Source organism: Cyrtonyx montezumae, unplaced genomic scaffold, assembly GCF_038088225.1.
Source record: "Cyrtonyx montezumae isolate F1298 unplaced genomic scaffold, pur_monq_1.0 scaffold_18, whole genome shotgun sequence".
Classification (NCBI taxonomy): Eukaryota; Metazoa; Chordata; class Aves; order Galliformes; family Odontophoridae; genus Cyrtonyx; species Cyrtonyx montezumae.
The window spans coordinates 15,011,474-15,036,766 of NW_027071914.1; the positions used below are offsets into that span (position 1 = coordinate 15,011,474).

The 25,293-nt window shown below is 52.3% G+C and overlaps 1 protein-coding gene across 2 annotated transcripts; it reads left to right on the forward strand.

The window, feature by feature from the left end:
- Nucleotides 1–8,100: 8,100 nt before the first annotated feature.
- On the forward strand, nt 8,101–21,743 carry PITX1 (paired like homeodomain 1). Of its 2 annotated transcripts, none has more exons than XM_065734883.1 (4): nt 8,101–8,185; nt 15,653–15,834; nt 18,719–18,924; nt 21,137–21,743. In XM_065734883.1, the coding sequence occupies exons 2-4, from the start codon at nt 15,672–15,674 to the stop codon at nt 21,674–21,676; spliced, it is 909 nt and encodes a 302-aa protein (XP_065590955.1). In that variant the 5' UTR covers nt 8,101–8,185; nt 15,653–15,671; the 3' UTR covers nt 21,677–21,743. The 2 variants fall into 2 exon arrangements, with proteins under 2 accessions (XP_065590955.1, XP_065590954.1); XM_065734882.1 differs by lacking the exon at nt 8,101–8,185 and adding an exon at nt 15,182–15,495.
- The last annotated feature ends 3,550 nt before the right edge of the window (nt 21,744–25,293 follow it).

A 25,293-nucleotide genomic window follows, 5' to 3' on the forward strand; every position in this document is an offset into this window, starting at 1 on the left:
CGAGATGGGATGTGCACACAGCTCGGCATGTCCCACCGCCCTGGAAAGGGGAAGCTGCGTCTTCTTAATGCCCATCCCCTGGGATGGATGGTGGGAGCTGAGAAAGGATCTGGGAGAGGAGGAGTAAGATAGGTTGAAAACACAATTGCCCAAACACAGCTATGGCAGTGCTGGGAAGGGGCTGGGAGGAGCACAGGGCTCCGTGATAAGGCAGCAGGACCCGGGCTGTGGGCTGAGTTCTAAGGAGAGATTAAAAGCACCAAATATGTGCAGAGATGGCGAAGGGGACATGATAACAGCCTGCAAGTATTTGGAAGCTGTAAACATCAAGGAGGGGGAGGAATTATTTACAGTTATACATTGGGCATAACTAAGAGTAATGGGATGAGATTAAGAAAGGAAGGGTTTAGGCTGAACATCAGGAAATATTTCCCAACAACAAGATGCATTAGGCTGCAGAATAATCCTTCCAAGGCAGCCACGGGAGCACAGCAGTTCAGATGGTTGCGACTGCCCATGACTAAACCCTGGGCTATGTGCTGCCAGGCGTAATGGAGAATGTAATTCCTACCTCTGGCCTCCAAGGTTATTTCCTTTCTGTGTCTACTGAAGGAATATCTTATCGAGCACTGCATGCTTCAAGCATGATGCTCCCTTTGTCACAGACCAAAGTGGTTGCCAGTTCCCTGCCCTGCCAGGAGTGTCACTGTGTTCAGACTGGGGACGTGCTCTGCTCTGTGGGTCCCACCTCTCACCTTCAGGACACTGCCACTTCTCCCATACTCCAACCGAAGCAAATACGAACCACACTTCAAAACAAAATTAAAAAAAAAAAAAACCGAAGAAGAGTGGACGTAGGCAATTTTTGTACAGTTTATACATTTGTTGTTAGGTAGAACGGAATGGAGAAATGGAAAAGAAACTGATCCAAATGAAACACTGGAGGAAATTAAAAAAAAAAAAGAAAGAAAAAGAAAAAGACAATGAAGAAGAATGGGATTCTTCCCAGCAAACTCACAGTATCCTTCTTCTTTTGTTGCCTATTTTGTCATGAAGGCAACAGGGATTAATCTCAGCTCAGCATGAAAGCATTACGTGGGTCAGAGCTGGGACACCCTTGTACCACTCAAACCAGTGACTCTACCCAGGAAATCCGATGCACACTCATTTCGACAGGAGAGTTCCCATTGAGCCTCGATGGGGAAGAGTCAGTCACCAAAAAGAGGAAAGCATCTGGAAGAGCCATTCACAGGGATGTGAGTCACTGCCTTTGCACTGTAATTATGGGATTGGGGATGCTCAGCAGCATCAGGTGGTAACAGGACTGGAACAATATCACCTTTCAGAGTTATTGCGAAAAGCACTGGGTGCTGGCACTGCTGGGAGGGCAGCAGGGCTGGGACACATGGGCACAGCAGACAGAGCACTCACATGAGCCTTTCCTGAGTGCAGGAGAGCCCAACCCACGTGGCTGTACCACACTTCTCCTGCAGGTCTGCCTGCTTTCAGCCTTACACCAAGATCCCCACACAATGAGCATCGGCAGAGGGGTGGGCAGGGAGAAGTGTCACTGCTGAGCGCTTTTGGAGGCTGGGGCATCATAGGAGGAGGGGGACGAGGGCGTTCTAATAAATGAAAGCTCTTTAACACTGGATCCCAGGGATAATAATCCATCAAATCCTAAAGGCTGTCCAGCGTGGCTCCCTGGGTTATGCACTGTGGGTTACTTCCTTTGTACAAAATCTTTCATGAATCCTTATTGCCCATATCATGTTTCACCCTGTGTTATACCTTGTAATCTTAGCTTGTAACACAGTTTAGAGTTATTATATGTCACATAAAGGTTGAAGCTGAAAAAAAGACCAAACCACAGCTCAGCTCTGGCACACCACAGCGGGTGTGCGAGTGGTTGTAGGCACTGGGGATTCCCCAGTGGGGAATTGCACAGTGTGTGTCCCACGACCAAGGGCTGCTGGAATATGTGGTGACAGGACCAGAGGTTTCGCATGGTGGACTGCCAGTATGGCCAAGATGTGGTGAAGTCCACACAGCAGCAGGTGTGTGGATGCTGTCTTTGAAGAGCTGAGGCTTTTTGGAAGGAATGTTTCCAACACTTCCTGGGGCCTTAAAGCCAAGCAAGCGGAAGGGATATGGAAGCAGAGGGGTGGGAGCTCCATGCCCAACTGATCCCACAGCACATCTCCCATCAGACATGAGTCAGGGCCAGGCAGGACAGCAGCCCTGGCCAACCAGAGGTCCCATCCGGTTTGGAGGAGCCAAGCTTCCAGTGTTTACTTAAGCACAAAGCAGAATAAACTCTCATCCTTAAAACTAAACATCGAAATGCACTCGCTAATCCCGAGACATACAATAAGCAATTATACAAACACACCTTAAATGTTTTCTGGCAATTTTTTGCAGCTCGCCCAGCAGGATGTGTCATCTTTCAAAGCGTGACAATCAGCCCTCCTCAGGTCGGTGGGGATTGCTCTGCTCTCTTTGCAGGCACGGAGTGGTGAGCAAGGGGAGCCCCAGCGGGGTGGAACTTCACACAAAGCACCCATGACTGCAAACAACATAGAGGCGAAGCCAGCACTGCGAGCAGGATGAGCAGGTGGATTATCCCTTCAGGGATGGGGAGAGGGAGAAGAACTAAAATATCTGACACTCTCACCTCGTTCTGCGATGGTTTTCCCTCATAGGCACAAATGATCCTTTCTTACAGAGCCTCTACCCCTGCCACACCACTGAATTACTGTCGAAATACATTCTGAGAGATATTTTCATATTCTTTCCCCATCCCCCCCCCAAAAAAAAAAAAAAAAAAAAAGACATGGGAATAGTTTGCTGAGCTTCATGTTTTGTGGACTAAAACCTAAAACCACAAGGTTTCACTCAGTCCTCATCTCTAATTATGGTAGACACTAAAAAAATCCCTCAAGAGCCCTGACACACACAGAGCCAGACCAGATCCTCCGAGTTTCCTCCACACACAAATCTTCTGAATAACTAATATTAATATATAGTAAATAATAATTGTAATACTTAGCGCTTTTCCCCCGTAGATCTCACGTCGTTTCATCGAGCTGGATGAATGCCTTTATTCCCTTGCTCACAGGCAAATGCGGACTTCTCTTCTGCGAACACGTTCCATGTGGGTGTGTAATTTTGACCTGGTACCCAGGTCTGGTGATTATCGTGTGATCAGCCCCGTTGCTGGGAGGATTCCAGGTTAGTCTTCTGCTATAGATGGTCCCTTTGGGAAAGCAAAAATGCTGAAGGTATTTTGAAGATATGCACAAGGACAATTCATTGGTTTTCTAAACACGTTTGCACGCAAGCTCGTTCACTTGCTTTCTCATTGCTACAAGCATTTTTGGTTTAGATCCACGGTGTTTCAGCAGGACAGGGTTCAGCCCTTTAATACCTTTAGACCTTATTGTTCCCTACAGCTCCCTTGAAAAGAGTTGCTCTGTGCAAGCCAGAATTTCTGTGCAGGGCAGCAAGGGGAGGATGCAGGAGGCAGAGCAGGGGGGAGAGGCACAGCCCCACTGCACCCAGGGGTAGCTCAAGGCCAGCACAGGACAGCCACTCCCTGAGCACCCCCTCTTCAGTTTAATCCATCCCCACAAGTAAGAGGTAATGACTCTGGTAGGAAAATGTAACAAAATATTAAGCCATCAATTCTCACTTGTACGAAGCCCCATGGATGCTGCCAGGAAGCAACATCCATCATCTCACAGTGTAAATGCTGCCAAATAAATCCCTATCTCATTGCCCCTCCCAGCCCAGCGTGCTCACCTCTAAAAATTAACACTTGGGACCCATGTGCAGGGCAGGGGTGAGTTTCAGATAGTCACGAGGCACTCAAATGGTTTTAGAACTGTAGAAGTCATTAATGGTAACAGATACAGCAGTGATAGTACATGGAGATGGTCCCACCAGGAGCTGAAGCAGTTCTGTTCCCATCCACTCTGCTGACTCCTGTCCCAGCTCAAAGCCCCCCCGAAGGGAAAAACAAAGGAAACATTCAGTGATAGGTCCCCAAAGATGGAACTCCTATGGACTCAGCTGCTACTCTCTAAGTGAGCACAAAGTTTAAATGGGCATTTAGTCACTCCCTGCTAAAGCCAAAGCGTGGTGGTGATGGGTTGATGGTTGGACAGGTGATCTTAGCTCTCTTTTCTGGCCTTAATGATTCTATGGATCTAAATGCTTCTCAGCTAGAGGTGGAATTGAGTATCTAAATCCATACAGCGTCCCTTATCCCACCAAGGCCTACAGAGTTGGAGCAGATGCCCAAGGCTCACAGTTGGCACGTGAAGACTCAGCATTGGGCCCTGAAAGTGCACAACACTGCTGTGCTGGCAAAGCAGAGCTGAGGGATGAGCAGCACATCTGGAGTCAAATGTGATGATACATTTTGAGAACACGGGGTATGTGTTATCCTTGAGATATATATGTCATTTATCAGCGTCTCCCAGAATCTATAGAGCATGAAATATAACTGCAGTAGAGATACTTGGATCGACATGTAGACCTTAAGTAAATTCACTAATGCTAAAATCCCCCAGATCCTGTTCTTTGGCAGCAGTAAGTCCTCAGACAGATCTCTAGTAAGTCACTAAACGTGTTGCAACTTAACTGGCAAGTAAACAGCTGACCACAAGCTGCAGAGTCAAAACTACTGCTCGTGCAAGGAGGAGAGATGCAATTAGAGACACACACTGATGCATTGCATTGATTGAGATCAACCCCCATCAACATCCACACTGTATAAGGAAATGTAACTCCTAAAGAATAACAAGCAGTTTTATTGGAATCAGTGTGGCCAACCAGTTGTCACAAACAGGGCTATAATTATTTTTAAAGACCTAAGAGAATGAAACTAAGACTTACCACCCTCCACAAGACATTGTTTGTTTGTGTTTGTTTGTTGTGGGTGATCCCTGCTTTGCATCTTGTTAGCGGCGTGTCACCAGGGGATAAACTCAACCGCACACAAAAACTTTCTCCATCATCTTCAAAGTCTTGCACGCTCTGCACGCTGCTGTTAACTGGTGATGTACACAACTGCTGCAGCTTCTGTTGTTCTTGAACAAATGTCACCATTCGTAGTTGGGAATGCATGAAATACTGAGCTTATTTATTACTTAAAGATGACAACGATGGTAAGTTTGATGACATAAAGGAGTGAAGGAGTTCCTCATTGCACAACGTGCTTTCTGTGCTCCAAGTAACCAGCAAGACCAGAATGTAACACTCATTCTGTCCAGAAAGAAATCAGGTCTATCACCACTAATTCAGAGCATCGGAGCAGCTCTGTCCTTTCCTTTGCAGGCAGAGATGGGCATGGCCCTGGATCCCATCCCACTGCTCTTACCATATATCTGGGGAGGGGGGAACCCTTTCCATCTTGCTTCAGCAGGGAATAGGAGAGCAGTGAAGTACTGGAAATATTACCAGCTTTGAATGGATGATCTTGTGGGTCTGACTCACAGCAATCCCCTAGCAGAGTGAATGGGAGGGCTGCTGGACTAGGATTGAAAGGGAAAAATTCGGTATTGAGTCCCTTCCCTCCATATGGTTAGGTCTGCCTTGGGAAGGACAACATTTTCCAAACAATTTGTCATTTTTTTTTTTTCTGAGCTCTCCTTTCCATTTGGCTCCAAAGCAAATGTGCGTGCACAGAATCTTACTCCTTTACAATTTGCCTCTTCTGGGAAGTTTAGAAATGTTAGAATCCATGTTCCAAACATCTCCATTTCTCCCGGAGAAGCTGTGCAGCCTCCTGGACACCATTCCAAAGATGCACTAACAGGGCAGGCTGTGAATGAAGGAACAGGAGAGGTGGGAGAGCCATTTCTTTGCTATATTTGGAAATAAACAGAGACTTTAATGAACATCTGTGATGGTGAAAGTAAGCATTTGCAAGGGGTTCCTTTGTTTGCATGAGAGCAATTTGTACCACCACGCTTGGTTTTGGAGGTGATCCTTTGGGAAACAACTTGGGTTGGGCTGGAGACAATCTGATACTCCTTTGGCCTGCAGCAGGAGGTCACCTGGCAATGAGGTGCCCAGCAGTGGGTGAACCTTCCCATCAACCCCCAGCAACCATGTGTGCTCCTCAGCATCCTTCGGGTGCAAGCCCTCATGTACTTTTGGCATCTAAAACCATCTGATGTCTTCTCTAGGTGGGAAGCTTTATGACGGCCATCTCTTAAACCCAAAGCTGAAGCATAGGCACGGTGACTCATTCATACATCTTCGGATCAGGCACAAAAGAAATGACAAGCCTTGGGCACCTACAGATTGATGCTTGCAGATAATTTCAGGTACCACGTTCCAGAGCTCACTCCCACATCTTGCCTCAAAGGTACATGTATTTTTCTAGTACCTGGAGCCTGTTGTTAGCGCATGGCTAGAGGCATCTCAGCCCTGCTGACCTATCTGAGCCTCATTTGACCTCCATGGGGGCTTCGTAAGGCACCCAGCCCGCTCTTACCCAGCAAGGATCATCTCCTAGGCAAGGAGGCATGGGATCTCTTTACAATATTTGCAGAAAAAGGATCCCAGCAGCCCTAACCTGTGCTGAACATGGGTAGGAAGTCTTCACCTTTTGCCCTGTTCACCTGTCTGTAGCCACCACTCAAAACCTCGTGGGCATTCAGTATCCTGCACGAGTTTCCTCAGTTCCCTCTGGAAGACCCGGGCAAAGCCTTTCCCAGTGCCAACCCTCAGCCAAGCTCCCCTGACCCCACACCATCTGAAGAGAGACATGGGGGCATCACACCCACTGCTCAGGCACGCAGCCAGGGAAGCTCCCTCCATCCTCAGCATGTAAACATCTGCCGGAGGAAGACTTTTCTCCTAATAACACATCATTAAACATTGATTTAAAGACAATCGTCTTCCCTCTCTTTAATTTCACAGCACCTTTAAAACAGCTGTTAGGCTGCAGCGGGGACGATCAGCCTAACAGGAAACGAATTGTTAGCTCCTCGCATTAAAACAGTAGAATGCATTAATTTATGAGCTCCTACTTGCTCTCCAAACGTTTTATTATGTTAATATCACCTTGATGTGCTGGTAGGCCCCAGTGCCAAAGCCTGTTTCACACAGTATGTGCCATCCTAAATTACAGGCTGGGTGCCTTCTGGAACTGCCTTTGGAAAACTGGAGTAAACCAGCAAGCACTAAAGTTAATATTGTCTTACAGACTAACAACCAGCTAATGCTCGACATGTGAATCCCATTTACTACTTCTCTCTATAACAAATGGCAAGTGTGGGACCGGACTGTTCCTGATTTTATGCTATTTATCTTTCTGATCCATTCCATATTCATTGTCCTTGGTTTTCGGCTGTGGCTATGGGCCGGGTGTACGTGCATGTGTATCCCGCTGTCCTTAGCAGAGCACAAGCCGTGTCCTCGCTGCAGTGCTTGCCTGCTCCTCGCATGATTGGGTGCTGCTCTCTTCAGAATGGCCCGTTAGGCTCTCCAAAACCCAAGAGGGGGACATATATTGGAAGCAAAGCGTCTGAAACTTCAAAACTTTCCGTGGAAAATTAAAACGGATAAAGGGTTTGAGGAGGGGTGTTGGACTGCCGGGGCAGCACGGTGTTCTGGACCCCTTGCAACTCATCCCTGCAGCCCTGTGGCCTCCCTCCCGCTCCAGCTCTGCTGCCTCACCTCCATACCAAACACAGCAGCAGGAGCGTTTCTTCAGAGCTTCTCTCTGGGGGAAAAATTAAAAAAAAAAAAAAAAGAAGGAGAAGAAAAAAGAAAAAAAAAGTGGCCGTTGCTTTCCCTGCCCCCTCAGCCGAAGAAAACCAGCCGGGAGGAAATGAAGAGGGCAGGGGCCGTGGAACCCTGAGCGCGGAGCCGCCCGGGGAGCAGCACCGAGCAGCCGGCGGTGAGAAGGGGGGGTGGGGGGGCTGGGGGAACCGGCCCGGGATGCTGCTGCCGCGGGACGGAGATGCCGAGCTCGGGGCTGCGGGTTCCGCCGTTCTCCCGGTGCGGCCGGCCCTGCCCCCGGCCCTCCCCCGTGTGCGGCACCCTGGGACGGGGCTGACGTCAGGAGGAGACGGGGAAATCTCCGAAGAAAACCCTGGAGCGGCGGGCAGGGCGCGCAAAGCGCCCGCCGGGCCCGGCACCCCGCCGCCGCCGCCGAGCGCAGCGCCCGGTAAGTGCCCCGGGACGGCCCCACCCGTGTCCCCGCGCTCCGGACCCGCCCCACGCGTGTCTCCCCGCGTCCCGCACGGGCGGCCCCGAGCTCCCGTCCCGCCCCCGCGCGTGTAATACGCGCCGCGTCCGTCGCCCTCCCCCCTCTCCCCCCCACGCGTGTCCCTCGGGTCGCGTCCCGGCCCCGTTTCTCCCCCTGCGGAGGTGCGGAGCGGTGCGGGGCTGCGCGGTTCGGACCGGCAAACAAAGCGGGGCCGGGGCCGGGCCGAGGGGGGGGAGTGCCCTTCTCCGCTCCGCGTCGCCGCCCGCCCCGCAGCACCGCTCCCCGCACACGGCCGCGGCCCCCGGCATCGTTCAAGAGCGTAAATTCCTTTTCAGGGCCTCTGCGCTTCGTCAGCACTGACAAATACTCAGGGAAAAGCAATTCCAAAGGAGTTACCTCACTTTATTTCACATTTTTGTCTCCGTCGTTGTCGTTGTGTTATTATTTTACCGTAACCGCACCGTTTTCCGTCCCGAGCTCTTCTCCTCGGGGCAAAGCGCGGCCCCAGATTGAGTCCGCGGTGTCCTCGGAGGGGTCGAGCCGGGACAGGTGGAGGGATGGGGTGTGCGGTGCCCCGGGGGCTGCGGGGGGGATCGGCCGCGGAAGAGACGCGGGAGGAGAGAGCCTGGGCCGCCGTTCAGTTAATTCCCTGTTCGGAAAAAGGAATATTCTTCCGTTCCCCAAGCTTCTTTTCTTTTTCTTTCTTCTTATTATTTACTTTCTCATTGAAAAGAAGGGCACACCTTTAGGGCACACGTCCCACGCGCCAGGAGTGTCCCGCAGCTCCGCTCCGGGATAACGCTTCGTCCAACGGGGTCGGAATTCTCGGAGGGGGTGGAAAAAGGCTTTTTTTTTTTTTTTTTTTTTGAGATGGACGTGCGGAGTTTCCCCCCCCCGACGGTACCTTTGGAAAAACTTTCAGGTGTCGCGTAAAAAAAATCGTCCCTGGGAGCGTTTTCTGTTATTTCGTCCTTATTCCTTAACTTTTACCAACCTCGCTGTAAGCGAACGCAAACGCCGAGACACGAATTGATCAAAAAAAAAAAAAAAGACCAAAAACAAAACACAGTGCTGGGACCGAGGACCGAGAAGCTGTTTGCTCTTTTCCTAACAATTTTAAAATGCATTATTTCTGCTTCCCAAACCAAGGGTCGCGTTCCCTGCTCCTCTGAGCTAAAACCCGACTTCCAAATAATTGCTGAGAGCTGCTTCGCTTGGAGAACGTCCCCAGAATCCTTCTGGTGCATGAAATCATCCTCCAGGCCGAGTCCTGGAGATCCCGAGCCGGAGCGGTGGCACCGTTCACCAAACGCGGTTTAGCCGAGCGAATCCCCGAGCGCTGCAGAGATTTCCCCCCGACCACCGCCGCCGGACGGCTCCGGTCCTCTCCTTTACTATTGCTTTTATTGTTCGAGCAGATTTTATTGTGAATTTCCCCGGCTCTGTCCTCCATACCGGGTGGAGAGAAGAGCTCGGAGAAAATCTCTGCGGGTTGAACGGTGCGTTATTTCCCTCCCGTCCCGAGCAGCCTGTATAGATGCTGCTTTTAAATAACAAAAGGGGAGGAGAAAACATTCTCTAGTAAAGCCGAATTCCTTCGTTAGACCGCCTCCTAAACGTGCTAATAAAACTAATTCGTTTTATTTGCCCTGAACTTTTATATCTTGCCCCGTGCGCTGATTAGCGCAGCCCTCTGGAAGGCGGTGGTGCGCTCCTATCTCTGGCCGAGATGTGCCCGTTAAGATACGGCCGTTCCCACAATGAAACTGGAAAGAAAACTGTCCCCTCTCCTCATCGCGGGGCAGCGCAGAGCCTTTCTGGGAGGAAAAATAAGGAGAAAAAAAAAAGAAGAAAATGAGAAGAAAAAAAAAGGAGGAGGGGGAAGAAAATAAAATAGAAGAGAGGGTGCTGGATGCACACAAAGGTTAATTGTTCCTCCGATTTTGCGTTTTAAGGCAGGAAACGTGTGGCTCTGCAGAGATTCACTGCTGTTCTGAGAACATTAAAGCGCGTTATTAGAATATTTCAGCCTTTCAGGAAATGTTCTGTTTAGGGGAAATGCGTTTCCCCCATCCAAATGCTGCAGCAATTAAGAGGTTGCTCGCCCGAAACAAGGAGGGGGAAACCCTCAAGGAAACATAACATCGGTGGTACCAAACGCAGCCCCTTTTTCTGCAGAATTATCTCAATTTTATGCCAACATAGTGCCCGGGCCTTCGATTGCCCTGCACCAGAGACATCTTTTTTAGCCCGCAAACCAAACACATTTCGGACTTAAAGATGCACAGAGTAACATGAGCAGGCTGCCTTGCAAGCGCCGGTGCCCCTTCCTCCATCAATTAATAGGAAAAGCATGTTCCCTCTGCTCGGAGAGGGAACTGTGGGACTATATGGCACTTTCCTCCTTTCTTCCCCCCCCCCCGCCTCATCGAGAAAGGCAGCCCCCGCACCCCGAGCCGTCCATCCTCTGGCGGTGGCATTGCTGATCCCACTCGGCTCAGGCTGCAGACAACCAGGACCAAACCCAAGCGGCTGCTGACAGCGATTTTGGATTTGCTCAGAGCATGGGTCGGTGCTCGGGGTCTGAGGGATGCGGAGAGGGCCATGGACCAGAGCTAGAACGGAGCTGTGCCGAATGGCACTTGGGAAAAACGGAGTTATCCCAGGAGATGCTTTGATTTTTGGGACAGGATGGCCGAGAAGAACCGCCCCCCCCCCCCCCTCCCATCCTCGTTTGCTTCCAGCTGCAGAAACCCGAATAGGAAAACCCTTTCTCCTCCCGTCATTCGCCGCGTTTTAAGAAAGCCTTGGGGTATCATTTGTATCTGTCAAAAAACATTAAGCCTTCAACTTTTTCATCCCGACTTTTTGGAAGCGCTGCCGTTGGCCGCCTGCGCCTGGGGCAGCCCCGGCCCCGAGGGGGATCGGGGGGGGGGGTCCGAGTGCAGGGGGGCTTCGGGAGGCACCGGGATGCACCGGCTGCCCCGCGAGCTGTCACGGGCCGAGTGCCACCAGAATTCGTGGTGGCATCCGTTTCCCCCACTATGAAAAAAAAAAAAAAAAGAAAGAAAAGAAATGTAAGAAAAAAAAAATGTCCCCTCCCAAAAAAATTTATGCTTTCCCCGCTGGGTTTGAATAGCGGTGGGGAAGGGTCGGCAGGGCCCAGGTGAGCGCGGAGCCCCGCGGGGAAAACTCGGGGTGTAACGGGGACTTCGGGAGGCTCCGGGGGGAACCCTGAGCGCCCGCAGAGCCGGAGGTTTGGCCGAGCCGCGGAGAGACGGGGGCTGTAGATCCAAAAGGGGCTGATTTCGTTTTGCTCAACTTCTTAGGAAAATTGCTCTCCTGGCTGCGTAGAGGAGGACAGGCCGGCTAGGAGCCAGCGTAATTTTCCACCTTCCTACCCTGAGCGATTTAACACGCTCTCTCCGCTGGGTTTCTTCCCCCTCTCCGCTTCCCTCTGCCCGCTCCTGGGCACTCGAGGGGGACCCGGTTCGGACGGGGTGGCCGCAGGGCTGTCCGTGTCGGGGATCGTTTGGTGCTCTCCATTATCTGGGATCCGCTCGCTTTCCCCTTAGAGACATGCCGCTGGGAGCGTTCACTGCCCCAACACACGGTGCTGAGCTTTATCTTGCACTGTCGGGTCTCTACTTTGGGGTGATGCTGCTTGGGGAGGGACCCACGGCACGCGGGACCCACAGACACCGCCTCCGTTACACCGTGAAAGAGAACTTTGGCTCACTGGAGCGGTCCGAGCTCCGCGGTGCACCGCGCAATCCACGCATGCTGTGCTCACCTTCCCCGCCTCCTTGCTCCCAGCTCGCGTGGGCAACCATGGAGCAGAACCACGCGGCAAAGGCTGGAGGCCAAAAATCGTTTGCAGGGGACATTTTCATTGCCGGGGAGCTTTAAAAACACCCGTCACTGCGCAGCAGGCTCCGCGCACAGAGGAGCTGTGCGTTTCCAGCGGCTGTCACCTCCCTGTCAGTGACTCCTGCTTCAGTCAGTGGCGATGGCCCTTCACCACCCCCCTCACCTCCAGCCGGGCACATCTGGGAGGGTTTTATTGTTGATACTGTTTTCCTGCAGCAACTCCCTTCCACGGGGCTCCGAGAAGGGTCGCTGGGTGGAGGTTGGCCGGTTTGCCTTGACTTTGCTTGGGCTTGTTTTGACTGACTTTGCTTTGGATGAGTTTGGTTGGGTCGTGTTTAGGTTGGATTGGATTGGATTGGATTGGTTTGTCTTGGGTTGGCTCGGTTTGGTTTGGCTTGGCTTGGTTTGGTTTGGTTTGGCTTGGCTGAATTGAATTAGGTTGGGTTGGGTTGGCTGGGCTTGGACTGAGTTGGGTTGAATTGCATTGGGTTTGGTTGGGGAACCTCTCCTTTCCCTCTTTCCACACTGCTGCTATTTTTATTGTTACGAGTTTGTTTGTTTGTTTGTTTGTTTTGGGAGGGCTTCCCTCTCCTCTTGGGCAAAAGTGCATTCGGGAGGAGATGCTTTCATTTTCGTAACGATTCCCAATAATTTATAGACTGAATCTGACTCTATACAATGCTAATAAATCTGAAGAGGAAAAGCTGGCGGAGACTTCTTAACTTTGCTGCCTGATATACGGCCCAGGTGGTTTTGCGTTGGCTACAAAAGCGGCCGCCAGCCGGGGCTGGGAGCTCCTTTCCAAAAGTAGGAAATCTCCTGCGGGGTCTGCAGTGCAGGGCTTGTCCTGGGACGATGGGGGGGGGACTGTGGACCCCTCCGAGCCCACTTGGTGCTTCTCTAGGTCGGGCGTTCCTTATCCTCTTCTTAACGGAGTTACCACTGGCGTGGCCAGTTTTGATTTATTCTTAAAAGCCGCCGCTCGTTCTTGCATTATTTACGGCAGGAGGAAAGGAGCGGTGTATTTGCGGCCCTGCAGCCCTCGGCCGGGGGAGTCCCGACTGCGTGGGCCCGGGGTCCGGCTCGGGCGGGAGCTGCGCGGAATTTTCCCAAGCAACTCCCCCACGGCCCCCGGTCCCGGTCCTCCCCGGCCCTTCCCACGCCCACGCGGGTCACGGCTCCCCCGGGGGATGTCCCTTCGGGGATGGGTGAGAGGCTGCCCCGTGTCTGCGGCCTCGTTTCCCTTCCTCCGGCATCAAAAGATGCTATACGTGACGTCAGAGGAACGGGGCCATGACGTCACGCGGGGATGGCCGTGACGTAGAGAGTAGAGAAGAGGGATGCAGAAAAGGGATGTCCCCGGCTCCCGAAACGGAGCTGATCTGGGTGGGGAAAGACAGAAATGCAAATCTGGGGAGGACCGGCTGTCCCGACAATGTTGTCCCGAGTGGAACGGGTGGAGATGGCTCCGTGCGACAGGAGCTCTGCCAGCCCCTAAAGAGCAGAGCGAGAGTGTGCCCTGAGACCCACGTACGACATATAAGACGTACATAAGGCTTATGTAAGACAAAATACACATATCTCCCCGTGTGATGCTCTGGCTCTGTCCACAGGTGTGCAGTAAACGCCTGATCACGGCCCGGGCACAGACACGCGTGGGGAGAAGGTCAGGGACCTGGGCAGAGCACAGAGCCCTTCCCCCACCCCCCCCCGCCCCAGGGACACCCTCGGAGCTATCCCTGGAAAACCCGCTGTGCCCTGGCTGAGCTTTTCCCTGAGCCCAGCCGAGGGATTTGATCCTAGAACGAATTTTGAAAATAGGTTTTATAGAGCAGAACGAAAACTGAAAAAACGGGCTCGGGGCTAAAAAAAATATATTAAAAAAAAAAAAAAAGAAGAAGAAAAAAAAAAGGAAGAAGAAGAAGAAAGAAAGAAGGAGAAATCCCGCCTCCGGTTTTCAAGCTGCTGTGAGCACTGGGTTTAAAATAGCCAGAGTGGAGCAGCCGGACTGTTGGCAGCAGCCTTCCAACACAGCAATCCTGGCTCCAACCGAGAGCCCCCGGAGAGCTGCCCGGGTCTACCCCTCTTCCGGCCCCGCAGAAATTCAAATAACAATAATAATAATTTTTTTTAATGAATAAATAAATAAAAGGAAAGAAAAGAAAGGAGGGGACGGTAAAAGATATCGGCTACGGCGCTGAGAAAGAAAAAAAGAGGAACAAAAAAAGAAAGAAAGATAGAAAGAAAAGGGATAGAGACCTTAGTGTGACAGCACCTACCTGTGCACACCCTGAGCTGCGAGAGGCTCTGGAGATCAGAGGTGCAAGGCCGGATGCATCAGCCCGGGGAGGGAGGAAAAAGCCCGCACTGCAGCGTTGCTTCACTCCACTTTCCGTAAAACAGTTCAAAAGTTCTCTCCCACATCTTTACTTGATTTGAAAGCAAAATAGAGTGTCAGGATGGATCAGTTAAAGCGAGCCGAGAAAATAAAGAGGAGAGAAGGTCCCTTTCCCGGGCAGAGCGCAACCGAGGTCCCTCGCATCCCCTCGCCCCATCCCCCAGAGCACCGTCGCTGCCCTTCAGCGAGAAAAAAAAAAAAGTATTAGGAAGGGATCAAACCGAATCAGACACAAATCCCGGGAGGCCGTCCCCAGAGCAACCCCCGCAGCCCGGAGGGATCCGTTCCCCGCGGGACCAGAATTCGCCGTGGATTCGCTGCGCGGGGCGCGCAGGTTCCGCGGTCGGGAAGCGCAGGGGGAGGGGATGAGCTCGGAGATGCACAACCTGCGAGGGACGAAGGGAGGCCCAGGGGTGCTGCCATCCCCCCCCTCCCCCAAGAGGTTGAGGGGAGGCGCGGGGGGAGGACGCGCCGCTCTCCGCACGGCTGGGAATGATTTTCCACCTTTCCATTCGTTATGAAATATTTTTAATACCTCGGCGAGGTATTTGGGGGAGGCGGTGGGAGGCTGGGGGGGGGAGGTGGGGGGAGCACCCTCAAAGCTGGATTTCTCGCACGACGGGGGCCGGGCGGGGGTCGGGGTGGGGGGGAGGGAGGAGGGCGCGCAAAAAGCGCGCAACTTCGGCGGGGAGCGCGCAAGCAGGTCCGCCCGCGCGGCCGGGCTGGGCGAGCGCTAGATGGGAGTGATGCATTAGCGAGACGGGGAGGTTTTAACCTTCAGGGGGAGGAGCCCCGTTTAACTACAGGCATTTGTTCTAGGGCAGGTCACTTTAATCTCTTTAGCTTTAAACTGTCCAACTCGCAACTCGCGTTTCTCTATAAGGGATCTTTACCACTTTCCTGCCTATGCGGCCGGACTGCCGTGCCTCTCCCCGCGCAGAGCCCGGCGGCTTCCAGGCGCTGCCCAGATCTCTTCTTCCGACACCCTTAAAATAATACTGTTAGTAATAAGTGGATTTGCTTTTGTTTTTGTTGTCGTGGTTTGTTGTTTTTTTTTTTTTAAGGGAAAAAAAAAAGAGAGAGACAGAGAAAAAGAAAAAAAAAAAAAGCTCCTTGTTCCTTTTCTGTGTGGAATAAACACCTGCAAACTCCCCCAGGCAGCCCGGCACCCCCGCCATGGATTCCTTTAAAGGTGGAATGAATTTGGAGAGACTGCCCGAGAGCTTGAGACCCCAACCCTCCCATGACATGGCTTCCAGCTTCCATTTGCAAAGATCCTCGGAGCCCAGAGACCCGATCGAGAACTCGGCCAGTGAATCCTCCGACACGGAGGTGCCAGGTAACCCCCCCGCGGCCCCGGCCCGCTCCCCCCGCGCCTCCCCCTCCCCTCCGCGCTTTCCCTCCGCGGGGCGCTCGGCGGTGCCGCGCAGCAGCGAGCGGCGGTGGGGGCCGAGGGGCGACGGTTGTCCCGTTGTCCCCATTGTCCCCATCCCCTCCGAACCCCGGGAAGGGGCGAGAGGGACCCGCACGGAGCGGCTGTCACCCGCGGAGTGGACACGCGCGGCCTCCGAGCCCCATCCCGGAGCTGCTTTCGTGATTATTTTTCTTTCTCCTTCTTCACCTTTTTCTTTCTCTCTTTCTCTCTTTCTCTCTTTCTTTTTCTTTCTTTCTTTCTTTCTTTCTTTCTTTCTTTCTTTCTTTCTTTCTTTCTTTCTTTCTTTCTTTCTTTCTTTCTTTCTTTCTTTCTTTCTTTCTTTCTTTCTTTCTTTCTTTCTTTCTTTCTTTCTTTCTTTCTTTCTTTCTTTCTTTTTCTTTTTTTCTAACTTCTTTAGTTATTTAATCAGCTCTTCGGGGAGCGCGGTGTTGTCGGATATTTCTGAAATCATGTCAAGCTTCTGCCCGAGTTTATTTTCCAGCTCGGGCAGTGCGGACATGGAAAAAGATTTTTCTGTCTGAGGAAGCGCGGGGGGGAGGAAGGGGTTGGGGGGGAGGGGGGGGGGAGAGACAGAGAGAAAAAAAAAATACGAAAAACAAAAAATTCCCCGCAGAGAGGAGGGAGCGTGGGGCAGCGCGGAGGGGACGTGCGCGGCCGCGGAGAGCTTTGCGCGGGGTCTGCGCGTTTTGCGGAGGCTCTCCGTGCCCTGACCCTCATGTGCAAGGGCTGCAGGGAAAGCTGTGGTTTCCCACTTTGTATTTAATTTGAAGTAGCAGCATTTCCACGGTGACGAGGGAAGCTGGGAGAGGGAAACAAAAGCTGCAGGAAGGAGCCCGACGTCCACTCTGGGTTTCTCGGGAGGAGTTTATCTCTCGTTTCACTTATTTTGATTTTTATTTCTTTATTTGTTTGTTGATAGCCGTTGCTGCTCGTGCCGGTGTTAGCAGGTCCCGCCGCTGCAGCACGAGGCAGGGCCGAGCAGCGCACGGCGATACGCAGAGCTGCGCTTGTGCCGCTCAGCAAACAGTGAGGGACCGGCGTCTGGAAGGGACTCCGAGATTAGAGGGGATTATTGGAGATTAGAGAGGGAGATTTGCTCCATTTTACCGTACCCCTCTATGTGACCCCTCGGTGCGGGGCAGGGCTGAGGACCTGCTGCTTTTTTGATTATTATTATTTCCGAGGAGCTACAAAATATCTTTCACGTTTTCTTTGTTTTCTTTCTTTCTTCCTTTCATTCTTTCTTCCTTTTTTTTTTTTTTTCTTTCTTTCTTTTTTTTTTTTTTTTAATGAGGGAAAAAGGAAACGAGGCACAAATGCCAATTGAACCAAATGCGCGTTCTGATTTGAAACGGCACCGAGGCCGAGCTCAGGGCCGGGTTTCAGCTGAAATCACGGCGGGGCTGAACGCGGGGCCGCGGCCGCAGCGCTTGGCTCCCCGCTCCCACCCGGGTTCCCCCGCACCGCCGGACCGGGAACGGGAACGGCGGCCCCGGGAGAGCCGTGCGGAGCGGTGGGTGGGGGGGATGGACGACTTTGCTTTCTGTTTGCTCGGTGGTCCATCGGCCAGGGCAGCTCTGGGGCTGCTGCAGGCCTTGTTTGCTCTGCAAACCACTTTAACGCCGAGAGAGGCCATCCGAGCTGCGATCGGCCCTTTCACCGCGTTGGGGAGATCTCTCTCTCCCTCCTTTTTATTCCCGAGTGCTCCCAAAGCGAAGGGTGACTTCTCAAGGCCGAGCTCCCCTTCCCACCTTCCCCCTCTTGCCGCGAGCAGCCCACGATTTTATTTAACCTCGCGGGTACCGGGGCTGCAGAAATGCCCACGCACCTCCGCCTCCTGAGCCCACGGGAACGGCGTAGAGCTCAGATGGGGGGGGGAGCGGGAGGGGCTGCGCGCCCGCGGAGTTTCCCCCGGGGCAGAGGTGCCCACAGTGGCACTGCGCGGGGTCCCGGACCCCCAGACCTCCCCCGGCCCCGGGTCCACATCGAGCTGCGTTTGGGCCTCGCGGTGCCGTTCCGACACGGCCGAACCGGAGCCCGGATTGAGCCCAAGAGGGCGTCCGTGGGGCAGGGAGAGATTCCCGGATTCCCGCATCCAGAGCGCGCAAATCCCGATCGCCAAAACGCGACTGAGATTTTTGTTGTCGTTTTTGTTTGTGCTTCTTTAGAAACTGTTTTTGTTTTTGTTTTTTTTTTTCCCTGCAGAGGGCTTTGCTCGGCCCGGGGTTAAAATAAACGGTCGAATTCTAAAAGCAAAAAAAGGGGGGAAAAAGTAAGAAGAAAAAAAAAAAAGAAAGAAAGAAAGAAAGAAAACTTTAAAAAAAAAAAAAAAGTGAGGGAGTGAAGGGAGAGGGCGACTTTTGCAATTAATTGCTGCGGGTTTTACACCCCTGCCCTTCCAAGGTTTCCTGTCGCGGCTGAACACAACAAAGAAAACGGAGCAAAGATCGCGCCTTAGGTTTAAAGGAGTAAAAAAGTTATCGTGGGCCGCAGAGAGGGCGATGCCGCTGTTTGTAACCCGCTCCCCTCGATCCTCCTCGCCCCTCGGTCCGAACCCTGCGGGTCCCACGGTCTCCCCGGGCCGGGCCCGGCTGCGCTCGGTGCTGCGGTGCCGGTCCCCGTGGGTACCCCACGCGCGGCTGCGGTGGGGAGGGCAGGGCAGGGGGGGGGCTGTCTTTATGCGCGCGTATTTGGGTCTGAAACGAACAAACAAACAAACAAACAAAAGAAAACAAAAGAAAAACATACAAACAAACAAAAAATACCCAACCCCGACATCCCACCGTAGAAAAAGAGAGGAGCGGAGAGCAGAAAAACGAGGACGGGGCCACCGACGACCCGGCTAAGAAAAAGAAGCAGAGGAGACAGCGGACCCACTTCACCAGCCAGCAGCTGCAGGAGCTGGAGGCCACCTTCCAGCGGAACCGATACCCCGACATGAGCATGCGGGAGGAGATCGCCGTGTGGACGAACCTCACCGAGCCCCGCGTACGGGTAAGATGGGCGCTGCGGGGCTCTGCCGGGCCGGGGTGGGGGGGGGGGGGGAGCTGAGGGAAACGGTCCCTTTCGGGAACGGGGCCGCGAGCAGCGCCCGACCGCCGTGGGATTGGTTTTGGTTGCTCAAATCGGTGGTGAAATCGGTGGAGAAATTCAGCTCCTGGCTGCGGAGGTGAATTAGGGCCGGACCACAAAAATGGGACAACGAGACCGGGCCGGACCTGGGATGGAGCCGGTTTGTGGGGTGAGACCCCTCGGCTTTGCCCAAACCCTCGGGCCCTTCGCATCGTCCCGGTTACCCCCATAATCCCGGCAATAACGAAGACTCCCCAATAAACCGCTGCTCGGCAGCACCCCGGGATCGCGGCTCAGCCCCCGGGATCCGCGCGGAGCGGTGCGGAGCGGTCGCGCATCCCCCGCGGGGGTCAGAGCCGGGGGACGCTCCGCTGTTTGCGGGGCTGAGGGCAAAGCAAAGGACGGGGGGGTGGGGGGCGACTGCCCTCCAAAGTCAATAAGCGCTGCGGACACATTCCTGTAAGGCGAAGGCGCTGGGTCTTTCCACGGCTCCGAGACGATGCCACCTCGGAATATATATAGCCTCGGCTGTTATTTAGAGAGAGATTTACGTGCGAGATAGCGCTGCAGAGAGCAACCCAAGCGGAGCGGCTCGGGCCGTATCGATCCGCAGCGGTTTTTCCCTCGCTGTTTCCTCCCGTGATTTTTCCCCGAGTGGTTTCGGCTCCGCTCGGACACTGGGGCTGAGCTCACATCCGGACGGGGCCGGAGCAGAAATCCGGGGGAAAAAAGGGGATTCGAGAGTCACCCCTCGGCCCCGCAGAGCCCTTTCTGGTAATCAAACTCCCAGTGACCCAATCGGATCGCCAAAAACTCCGTTTAAAATCCTCCGAGAGTAAACACGCTCCTCATCCGAAAGCATTGTACTAATTGCGTTTAAAACAAAACAAAACAGAGCCCGAGAGGAGACCGAACGGCATTAATATTGCCGGAATATTTCAGGAAGCAAATAAAACTAATATACGAGTGGCCATTAACATCATTTCGTTCTCCCTCTGCGTGGAGATGTTTTGGTTTGATGTTCTGAGATTGCAGATTGCAAATCTAACCTTAATTTGCTGCGAGGGCCTTCCTTTAAAATGTCTAGGAGCCATAATTAAAACTATTACCCTCATTTTCAGGAAATTCCTGTCTGGAAGCACCTTCCGAGGAGTATATTACAGGTTTTGAAAACGTTGCCTTTCGTTTCCTCTTCTCATTTAATACGGGATTCTTTTTATTATTGTTATTTTTTAAATAGGCTCCGCCATCCCTCCTTCCCTCGCAGATTTTCCATCCCTCTGACCACCGCTGAACGAGCGTTGCGCCATCGCTGCGCGGGGTGGGGAGGGCCGGGGAGCTCCGAGGGGCGCAACATCCGCGGGGCCGCGCGTGGGGAGCGCGGGACGGCGGCGGAGGATGGGAACCGAGCGCGGTTCTGCCGGGTTTAACCCGCGGAGAGAGTTTGGGACCCGGGCGGCCCCATCCCGCCCCGGCTCATGGCTCCCATCGCGGGGGGATCAAACCCGTTCCTGAAAGAAAAAAAGAAAATAGGAGGGAGCCCGGATCAGGTTTTTGCATCAAACACCGGGAGCGGCCCCTGCACCTCTGTTCCCCAGTCAGGGCTGTAAATTCTCATTAGATATAAAGGCAGAGGCTGCATCCATCCAAGGGCCATGCAGGGACTGATTTTTTTTTTTTTTAAACCTAAACATACTAATCCAATCCCCTTTTTTATGATCTGTAACAGGGGACTTTTATTACACAGCATTAGCATTCGGAAACACGGCGGAGCCGGGGCGAGCCGGCCCTAATCAGAGCGGGCCGTGCCTTCTCCCCATGGCGAGGGGAGAGGGGCGGAGGGGGATGCGGACACGAGAGAGCGCGGACGGCTGCGCGCAGCTCCGCTCGCAGATCCCGCTGAATATCGCCTGCGCACGGAGATGCGCTGACAGGGAGAAGAGGGGCAGGGAGCGATGGGACAGAGAGCGATGGGGCCGTTCTCGAGCGTGGGGAGATGGGGGACGTCTGCCCGGCCGGGCTGGGGGGTGAGGGGGTGCCGGGAGCGGCTGCGCGCTACTTGCGCGCCTCTGCGCGGCCGGGAGCGCACCGTGCGCGGCGGGGCAGCTCTGACCGTGGCCTGTCCCTCCCTCAGGTGTGGTTTAAGAATCGCCGAGCCAAGTGGAGAAAGCGGGAGCGGAACCAGCAGATGGACCTGTGCAAGAACGGCTACGTGCCGCAGTTCAGCGGGCTGATGCAGCCCTACGACGACATGTACGCCGGGTACCCCTACAACAACTGGGCCACCAAAAGCCTCACCCCGGCGCCGCTGTCCACCAAGAGCTTCACCTTCTTCAACTCCATGAGCCCCCTCTCCTCGCAGTCCATGTTCTCGGCGCCCAGCAGCATCTCCTCCATGAACATGCCCTCCGGGATGGGCCACTCGGCCGTGCCGGGCATGGCCAACTCCGGCCTCAACAACATCAACAACATCAGCGGATCCTCGCTCAACTCGGCCATGTCCTCGCCCGCTTGTCCCTATGGGCCGCCGGGCTCGCCCTACAGCGTGTACCGGGACACTTGTAACTCCAGCCTGGCCAGCCTCAGACTGAAATCAAAGCAGCACTCCAGTTTCGGCTACAGCAGTTTGCAGAGCCCCGGCTCCAGCCTAAACGCCTGTCAGTACAACAGTTGACGGACTTGACACAAACCACCTCCAGCGAACACCGCCGACAAAGCAAAGCTAATCAGAAAAAATAAAACAAATGAAACGAAATAAAAACAAAGCCGAAACAAAGCGACGTTTAACGGAAATGAATATATATATGTGTATATATATATATATATAGAAACCCGATGATGTGTAAAAGCAAAACCCGAGCAAGTGAGAGAGGGAAAGAAACAGCACCAAAAGAAAAATAAATAAATAAAAAAGGGAAAAAAAAAGAAAAATTAATAATGATAATAATCAATAATAAAACAGAACCCGAAAGCTCCGCGGACTTCGTTTGTCTAAAAAAATATATATATATATGAATGAATGGGATAAAAAGAAATAATAACGATAATTAAAAAGAAAATCCGACGACACAACCAACAAAGCAGCGCTTTAAAAAAAAATAGTGATCATTAAAAAATAAACCATAAAAAAATTAAAAATAAGAAAACTAAAAAAATAAAAATTAAAAAAATAATAAAAAAAACAAACAAAGAAAGAAACAAAATTAAAAAAATACGGAAACGGACCAGAAAACTTTTGCAAGAGACACCGAAATCTGGTACATGGATGAGTTGCAATTTTTCTCTGGATGATGCGGGTTGTTTGTGTTTACTTGAACTTGCACAGGAGGTGGTAAGGCGGCCGCTCCCCGCGGCAGCGCGGCCATAGGGGACGGCCCGGGGGGAGCGCTGGGGGCGGCGGCGGCCGCGGGCGCACGGGGGGGAGGGGTGGGTGAGGGTAGGGGTGGGGGTGGGGGGGGGGAGTTCGGGTGATGTTTACCACTGAGAAACGGAATCACGCTCCAAAAAGGAAAAAAAAAAATTAAACAAAAAAAACCCTAAAATTAAAAAATAAAAATAAAAAAAAAGGGAGGGGAGAAAAAAAAATATAATTCGCAGAGCAGATTCTGCGGGGGGAAATGGTTAAAATATTAGGTATGAAGCTATTAAAAATAATAATGACAAGGGTCAACCACTTATATAAGGTTATATTTATATCTGCCGTTACGTTGTGCCGGATCATTGTCCTTGGCCGTTGAATAAACTGTTTTTAAAATGCATGATTCTTGATGTTTTTTTCTTTAGTTGGAAGCTATAATCCAGTCATTCCCGATCCTAAGCAGCTCCAGGTTCCTACCTCTTCGTCCTTTCCAAACGACTGCAGTATCCTCGGTCGTGAGAGCGCAGACACCCTCCAGCTTCGCGAAAACTCTTCAGCGTTTTCCCCATCCAAAATCTTATCGTGATAATGAAATTATCCTCCGTCTTTATTTAAGCGCAGGGTTCGGTCTTTCTTTCTTCGGTCTTTTTTCTTCAAAAAAAAAAAAAAAAAACAATAACAAAACAGAAAATAAAAAAAAGAAAAAGAACTTTTAGAGAGTCTAAAAACAAAAATAAAAGGGCCAAAAATGGTCTGCGATGAAGTGAATCCAGATACTGCGTCTCTGCTAGAGAACAGCGAGCCTCGGCGTCCGGAAGGGTTGCATGGCAAAGCCGAAAGCGTTCCTCGTTTTTATTATCCGTGAAGGAAAACCAAGGAACCAAAAAACAACCCCCCCAAAAAAACAAACAAACAAAAAAACCAAAGCATCTTGAGGTGTTCTTATCTTAAGGAGTTATTATGTAAAATGTAGATAACTTTAACAAGTGCTTGATGGCAAAAATAAAAAAAAAGGAAAAAAAAAAGGAAAAAAAAAAAAGGAAATGATAAATACGACCTTTATTAATACGCATACAAAACGCATATGAAGTTTAATTGCAGGCATATTTGTTGCTTCTTTTTGTCGGTACTTATTACCTGTAGATGACGAAGAAACATAATATAAAATGCACACGGTACTTCTTTTCCCAGTGTATTTCACACCTGTGGTAACGTTACGCTGGATGTTTCAGTTATGCTGTTGTGGATACGGATGCGGTATATATATTGTTTTATAAGTTATGTTTTGTGATTTTATTATTATTATTTTTTTTTCAAAATTAAGAGCATGGGAATAAAAAAAAAAAACACACAAAAAAATATCAATGAAACGAAATCTAGAAATGCCTTTAATATTCTTTTCTGGGTTGGAGAGATCGACTGTATGAAAGAAAAGGAGACTTCCTCCATCCCCCCCGGACCCCCTGAAACGGCACCGTTTCGGGGGGGACCCTCCCCTTCCTCCTTTAACTGCTCCTTCCCCCCAATCCCTCCCGGTCCCGGGGGGGGGGGGATGGGGACAGCGAACCCCGCAGTTTTACGGCGCCGTTCCGCCGCTGCTCCGGAGGCGGTGGATGCCGCGTGGATTTCTGCTCCCTCGAGATAGTATCGCCCCGAGCTCTGGGTGAGGTTCGTTTTTTTTTCCCCCCAAAACAGTCAATCCTCGCCCCCAAAGCAACCCCCCCCCCCCCTCCCCCCGCCGTGTAGCACAGCCCGGGCCCACTCGATCCCTCGGAACCGCTCCTCCCGTTTTACCAAGGTGCGTTTCTCCCTTATTTCTCGGATTTCCCCGATTTTCTGAATGTAACGTTTAATCGACGCCTATCTTCCCCCCCCCCCACACCTCTCCCACCCAAGCTGCCGCAAGCCCCGCTCGCTCATTTCACGCCCGTTATCGTCCCGATGACATTTTGCCGAAAACGCCATCATTTCTCCCTAAACGAACCGAGAATTCCTCTGTCCCAAAGCTGCATCTGGAGCGGGGGTTGGGGGTTATGCTGCAGCCTGGCCCCACCGTGCTCCTCGGGGTCTTCTGCCCACTGGGGGGGCACCGAGTCCCTGCCCTTGTCCCTGGGCTCTCCTGAGCCCTCAGAGCCCCCGAGCTGGGGAGGAGGAGGTGGGGGGGGGGCACCGAGTGGGGAGCTCACGTTGTCCCTTATTGTAGTTGCAGGAGCAAGCACATCAGGTCAGGAAAATTCCTGCTTTTCCCGTCCTTTTTCCTGGGGGAGGGTGGTATCTGAAAGCCCTCCGCTGTTATTTCAGCATTCGTTTTTCTCCTGTTCCTGGAGGTAGCACTGTTAGCCCTAAATCAGGGCAGTGGCTGCAGTGCTTGCATTCGACCCTAATCCTGTTTCCAGAGCCCTGAAACTTCCCAAAATGCAGTCTGTGTGTGAGAGCCATGTAGCTGCGGGGGTCCCTGCAGCCATCACTGGCATCTCCCCCACGCTGCCAAGCACCAGGGGAAGTTCACCCACTGCTGTGTGGGGGAAATATGGGCTTCTTGACTCGTTTATGGCTCAGAGAAAGGAAAATTCCGAGTAGACATTGAGCAGAAAGCACCTCCTACACCTTCCCTGTGCGTTTTTATGGATGTCCTGCTTCCAGCAGCCTTCAGGTCTCCCCTGCAATGGTTGCAGCCAAATTAATGGGGAGATTTGGTGGGTTTGGAGCATGGGACCTCCTGTCCAAGCACAGCTTCCTTAGGAGTAAGTCCTCAGAGGACACCTCTGCCACAATCCAGGTGTGTATGCCCAGCCCTGGAGGGGGGGACATCATTTAATGGACACTGAGCCCCCAGAGAGGTGTCCCCCATTTTCAATGCCCTGCCCCCCTGCTCTTTTTGTGTTGGTTTTCAAGCTCCCCTCGCCAGAGCCATGTTGCCACGCACCAGAGGC